The 6,556-nt window shown below is 45.2% G+C and overlaps 1 protein-coding gene across 1 annotated transcript in view; it reads left to right on the forward strand.

Moving 5' to 3' along the window:
• SCARB2 (scavenger receptor class B member 2) overlaps window positions 1–6,556 on the forward strand; it is a 74,783-nt gene that overhangs the window by 28,572 nt on the left and 39,655 nt on the right. Inside the window, exons 3-4 of the mRNA XM_040624975.1 lie at window positions 4,141–4,288; window positions 5,365–5,553. Of these exons, the coding sequence (XP_040480909.1) occupies window positions 4,141–4,288; window positions 5,365–5,553 (337 nt within the window). The remainder of the gene's footprint in view (window positions 1–4,140; window positions 4,289–5,364; window positions 5,554–6,556) is intronic.

Consider the following 6,556-nt stretch of genomic DNA (forward strand, 5'->3'; position numbering starts at 1 on the left):
CCTGGGAGAAGCCTCCCCTCCTTCCAGAACCAGCTGCTGCATGATGCTGACCTCAGGACTCCCATTCCAGGGGCCATCCCTCCCTCCTTTGGGTATCTGGCTAGCGCCTTGAGTCAGCTTCAGAGCACTTTCCACATGTGAAATAGTGTTGGTATGGCAGTCCTCCCATGCTATACTGTGGAGTTCTCGCAAACAGGAGCCAGATCTTTACATCTCTCCATCTCAAGAGCTTTGTGCAAGCCCACTTGCACGTGGTATTAGTAACTAATGCTTCCTAAACACTTAGTAGTGCCAGGCAGGATTCTAACTGGGTTACAAGCTTACGTGGATTTAATACTCACAACAACCCTACAAGGAAGGCATGTTATTATCTCCATTTTACAGATGAGGAGACTGAGGCACAGAATCAAGGAGTAGCTTCTGAGTCACAGAGCCAGCAATGAGGAAGCCAGGGTCGAATGCACAGCCTGGCAGTCAGCTCTCCACCCGTGCTCCACCCAGCGTGCTTGTGACTTCTGACAGTAATTCTCAGCAGAGCGCAGGGGATGAGTGGAGAACCTAATGGCTGAAAGATGAGGATTATGTGGCAGTACTGTATGTGGCTAATTTATCCAACATCTCCGTGGAAGTAGATATTGTGTAGATGTTAATTTTCCAGCTAATTAAGTTATTCCTTTTGGTTTCCTTATCTCAGGCTATTATTTGCCTTTTGTGATGGTGAGATTTTATATAATCATTCAGCAGTTTAAAAACATTTTTGTTTTAAAAAGTAAGAACTCTGTTTTAACAAAAACTGATTTTAAATGAAATATCTCTAAAATCAGTCTTGTATTTTCCTCAACCTTTTATTAATGTCTAGAGCCATCACTGTGATTAAAAAACAGTAAGCCGGGGCACCAGGGTGGCTCAGTCAGTTAAGCATCTGCCTTCAGCTCAGGTCATGATCTCAGGGCCCTGGGAACAGTCCTGCATCAGGCTCCCTGCTCAGCAGGGAGTCTACTTCTTCTTCTGCCTCTGCCACTCCCCCCTGCTTGTGCTCTCTCTCTCTCTGTCAAATAAATAAATAAAATCTTTAAAAAACAAAATCATAGGCCATAATCTGAGCCTGTGATGTCCTGGGGCCTTGAACATCAGTAAGATTTATTAACATCTACTAAGTACCAGGCACTTCAAGTACAGTTCCTTAATTGTCTAGGAAGGCATAAGATTAACTTTGTCTTTTTTTTTTTTTACCTCTTGTTTCTATTTCTGGAAATTTCTTTATTGTTCTTGGATCTGTAGAGCAGTAATCTCTCACTTCTTGCTCTCAGTCTGCTGTTCCTCAGGAGAGACCACCCTTCTTCCGGCTGACTTTGGTTGAGGGGCTGTGGGGAAAATTTGGGTACCAGACTAGTTCGTATTATAATTAAAATTCCTCTCCTTCCATAGTGGCCTCCCTGCAGTTGCGAGATGATAAGAGGCTTGGGAGGGGAAACATTTTGGGTTTCCTCCATCAGTTGCTATTTTGAGAGGGAGCCCCCTCACCATCCTTCCCCTTGGCCTCTGCACAGGGGGGAGGCCCCTTCCGACAGCGGGTGGCACTATCTTCCTTCAGTTGGAACACAGGCCATATGTCAGTCATGCCTGAGGGTGGCTGGTGGCTGCGGGAAGTCATGTGGTTAGCTGTGAGTGACCTGACATGGTCCCCTTGTGCCTGCCAAGGGAATTAAGTATTTCTGTGGTTTGGGAACTCTTGGCTTTGACCTTTTGAAATTTATTGAGAAACCAAGTCAAGTTACCAAGGGCTTAAAGTGATTGGAACCTCCCTGCTCAATGTGCCTTTAAAATGTTAGGTTCTTACAGGGTAAACAATAAAGAAAACATTTTAAAAAGCCATCTTCAGAGTCAGTAAATATAAACAAACATAAATGAAGCAGCCTCCAGGCTTGGGATCATTCAGGCCTCTAGGTTCCTGACGTCTGGGTTCAGTGAAAAAAATGTTAAAAGCCTTAGCAAGGTTATCAGTTTTCATCATTAGTCAGAAAACTTGGCAGAGTTCATCCCTGGGCTTCTGAACCTAGAGGGGGGATCCCAGCTCTTGGTTCTTTGGCCCGGCTTTCTCTGAGTGCAAGCTGGTGTTCACCCTGGGGTCACTTTTTCTATTTCTCGTTGCTTAGTGGTCAGTCAGGCCACCCTGGAGTCCTGAGCCGCAAATACAAAGAGCTACACCTAGAGGAGGCTATCCCCCTCCCCTCCCCTCCCCTGCTGGAGGCTCTGGAGCTAGCCAGTGGGGGAGGGGTGCCCCTCTCCGTAGGCAGAAGCCTTGGCCCAGGCAGGAGTTTGCCTTGGAAAGGTCCTCTTCTCCTCCAGCTCGAACAAATCTTTACACTCACTTATGTGTAGAGTCAAGGAAAACCTTGGATGTGGAGTCAGGTGACCAGGATTCCAAACCGGGTTCTGACACTGAGTCCTGGGCTCCTACCGTACGTGAATCTCCATTTTCTCATCTAGCCCAAAGACTGCGCTCTGATTTCTCTATACGGGTCTTCGGTGGCAAGCAAGACAAACGACCTCTGGTTAATTTAAATAAAAGGGGGATTTATTTGAAGGCTATATAGTGGGTTACAGAATCCAAGGGGTAGTTGGGGCAGCTGGGAAGACGGGGGCAGGGGCCAGGGCACCTTTAAAGGCCCAAGTCGCAGGGGCGCGTGGCTCCTCACATCACAGGTGCACCCCTGCCAGAGGAAGCCGACTTTCTACTGGCTTTTCCGCCTTGCGGCTCTGTGCTCAGCATCGGAGGCCGAGGGAACGGAACCGGTCAGACTTGGGTCCCTCACCGCTGCCCAGTGCAGGCCAGGAAGGCGAACAGGGCTCCCCGCGCGGAGGAGAAGGGCGGCTGGCGCTGCGTGCAGCCTTCGTCAGGGGTAGTGCTGAGTCCTGGAACTGGGAGAGTGTGTGATTTGTCTCTCTCTCCTGTTTGGCATTTGTTAGAGGCGATCATGGGTTCCATCCTGCACATTTTTATTAAGCACCTGTTAAGGGAGGCCATGTGATGCCGTGGGAAGAGCACCGCGCGTGTGAGTTAGAAGCCTTCGGTTCAAGGTCCGAGCCCTCTAATGCCCGTCTGCGCCCTGTGTCCCCATCTGTAAAAGTGGGGCAGAAACGCTTAGCTCCGTCGGGGCCACAGCCTTGCCGTAAGGACTAAGTGAAATCAGATGAGATCGTGGGGTTAAACCCTTTGAGGAGCCGGGCAGGGTCAGATACGTATGTACTGTGCGTAGCTTGGTGCTTAATGATAAAGAGCAGACATCTGTTTTCACTAAAATTGTCCAGTGTCCAGGCAGGGCCAGGACCAACATTCATTAATTGGATGAACAAACTATCAGATCCTGTTTTTATTTAGAATTTTGATGTTTTGTTCATCGTGAATGTTTTTGCATTAATTTTTGCATTAATTTTTAAAAATGCATTGCGATATGATTTACCTTCATTCCAGAGTGTTCTGGCACCTCTTATATTTTGCATGCAAAACAAGTGACTCACCTACCCCCCCCCACCCCACCCCCCTTCACCCTGGTGAGGCCCTGGCTCCAGGCACTTTCTGTGAACTTAATACCTTATCTGGGGGCATGAACCTGAACCAAACTGAGCAAAACCAAAAACAGGAGCGAACTCCTCTAATTTACTAATAAGCCTTGGGCATTTATTTTGTGAAATGAATTTTCAGCTGAATTCAAATTAGAAATAAAAAGACTTCGGAAAATAAATTGAAACTCAGACTGAATCTATGGACTGAAAAGTTTGAAAATATTTCGGGAGCAAACTAACACGGGAGAGAGTTCATTGGCTTTGATTTCCTGGTCAAGGTGACCCTGGACTATCATGTCGTGTGTTGTGTTCCCCACCCCACCCCCCACTTGCCTTTGTAGGGAAAAAGAATGAAGAGGACAGTGTTTTGAAAAGACTATCCTATCCGAGGCCTTATTTCCTTCCCACATTCTGCTTTAGTCTCTGGTGTTTAGGGGGTTGGTATTTCCAGACACTCTCGAAAAAGAATTATAGTGGGAATGTTGTATCAGAAACTTTGATGCTAAGAGAAAGGTCAAGTATTGCTTTTTAAAGTGGTACCGATTTCAAACAGAATCCTTTTCTTTCTTTTAGGGAACTTAGAAACAAAGCAGATATTCAATTTGGAGATAATGGAACGACAATATCTGCTGTTAGCAACAAGGCCTATGTTTTTGAACGAAATCAATCTGTTGGAGACCCCAAAGTTGACTTAATTAGAACATTAAATATTCCTGCGGTGGTAAGTAGGCATTTTTAGTAAAATTATTGTGGATTTTAGAGGAAAGGAAAAAGCTAAGCTAAGGCTGTTAGGGTTTTACATTTAGGAGTTATTAAGTTATGTTAAAAATATACATATATAAAAATATAAATACATTTTTACACTTCCCTTCCTTAGAGTTCATCTGAGACTTTTTTCCGAGATTTTTCAAACCAGATCTTTTCAAATGGTGACATAATGCAAATTTTAGGATCCTCCCCCCCCCCCCCAATTTCTTGCTGTGTGTTCAGGATCAGCTCTTGTGCAAATAAATATGACCCTGGGATTTTTTTGAAGGGGTGGGGGTGGATAGCTAATAATTTTTTATGTGCCCCTTGTTTTGGTTCAGAAAACCCAGCAGCAGAATTTGCATACCATTTCTTAGTTTAGATTTTGATCTTAGATTTTTTAATTGTCAAAATATATACTGACTTTTCCCTCCCTTAACAAATAGCAGAGACTGGGTGCTGATTACAGTCTAGCAGGATTTCACTGGGCTCAGTTATAATGACAATCCCATCTAAGAAAGCTGCAGAAGACCCAGAAAACTTTCCTGTTCACCTACAGCAACCCCCTCCGAGGTTCCCACTCTAACTCCTGGGTGACAACGACACATGCAGCTGGACACTCATGGTGGACCCAGGATTTAGAAATTACTAGATCCTAGATTTGACCTTGCCCTGCTGCCTAGGCCTGCAGGGTTTAAAATTGAGGGTCCAGCCTCTGGCTTGGATCAGAGGGGCAGTGGCGCCACCTTGTGGCTGAAGATGCCAGTGTATTTTACAAGAGTTTTACTCGTTCCATTGGCAGTGTGGTGAGAACTCAAGAGCTAGCTGCAGATGGGAAGGCTAAGCTCACACTTACAAAATGTAATACTGAGAAAGGACAAAAACTGAAGAGTCTTGTTCTTGCACACGCTGCCAGGGAGGATCTTTCTGGCTGATTTTGCAGTTGTTCAGGCTTAACATTTACTTTTAAGCTTCCAGCCCTCTTTGCCGAAGGGGCAGTAGGAGAGTGGGGTGGGGACTCTGCTATCTGAATTTGCCTGTGCTTCTCAGACTGCCATGGAATGGGTCCAGCTCCACTTCCTCCGGGAGCTCATCGAGGCCCTGTTGAAGGCCTATCAGCAGAAGCTCTTTGTGACCCACACCGTGGATGAACTGCTCTGGGGCTACAAAGATGAGATCTTGTCCCTCATCAGCGTTTTCAAACCAGAGATCTCTCCCTATTTTGGCCTGTACTATGGGGTAAGTTGATTTTTCTTTTCAGAACCTCTTTATTCAGCTGATGGGGGTGGACGAGCACTCCAAGCCAGATTTCATCCTCACTTTGGGTTTCTTCCAGAAAAAGACCAAAACTGCCTGGAATTCTAGATGTCTTGTAGAGCCTGTGAAAAATAAGAAAGTGTTTTAGTTTTTAGGAAAAAGAATCCTTTTCCCCCAATTTCAACATGCTACCTGCACTGACTTTGAATGAGAGCAGCTTTGAAAAATACGCAGAGTGTGACTGTGCCATTAATCAGGTGCAATCTTTCCAAGTGTCATAAATTTCAGTGATCAAGGCCAAGCCTCTGCTGATGACTTAGGGGCTGAACCCATGCATCAGCCTGACAGAGACAAATAAGAAACTAAGTAGGAACATGTAATCCATTTGGGGTGGTAGCTACATGTTACGTTTTCAGACATGTCATTCAAGAAAGAGACTGGGTGATTTGAAACTCTGTGTCACTCATCTGTGATATCTTATGCTTTTAAGTGGAATTTTTGTGTGGTTCCTTGCAGTTCCTTGTGGTTCCTTTATTCACTTTGGCTTGAAATAAAAATATTTCAGCCTTCAAGTAATTATTATTCAAAGCATATGTTATTGCTGCCTGAGTTTCGAATGCATTAACATTAAAAGGAATTTTAAAGATCCATCTCCCCCCCAGCAAAAAGCCCAACAAAAATCAAAACCAAAAACCTGTGTAAAATGGATAGTGGGAGGTTGGTAATGACAAACTTAAACTCAAAAGAAAGTGTTAGGGGCACCTGGGTGGCTCAGTCGGTTAAGCATCTGCCTTCAGCTCAGGTCATGATCTCAGGCTCCTAGGATCAAGCCCTGCATTGGGCTCCCTGCTCAGCGGGGAGTCTGCTTCTCCCCTCTCTGCCTCTCTCCCCTGCTCGTGCTCTCATTTGCTCTCTCCCAAATGAATAAATAAAAATCTGAAAGAAAGAAAGAAAGAAAGAAAGAAAGAAAGAAAGAAAGAAAGAG

The sequence above is a fragment of the Ursus maritimus genome, unplaced genomic scaffold (assembly GCF_017311325.1).
Source record: "Ursus maritimus isolate PB19 unplaced genomic scaffold, ASM1731132v1 scaffold_8, whole genome shotgun sequence".
In the NCBI taxonomy this organism is placed as follows: domain Eukaryota; kingdom Metazoa; phylum Chordata; class Mammalia; order Carnivora; family Ursidae; genus Ursus; species Ursus maritimus.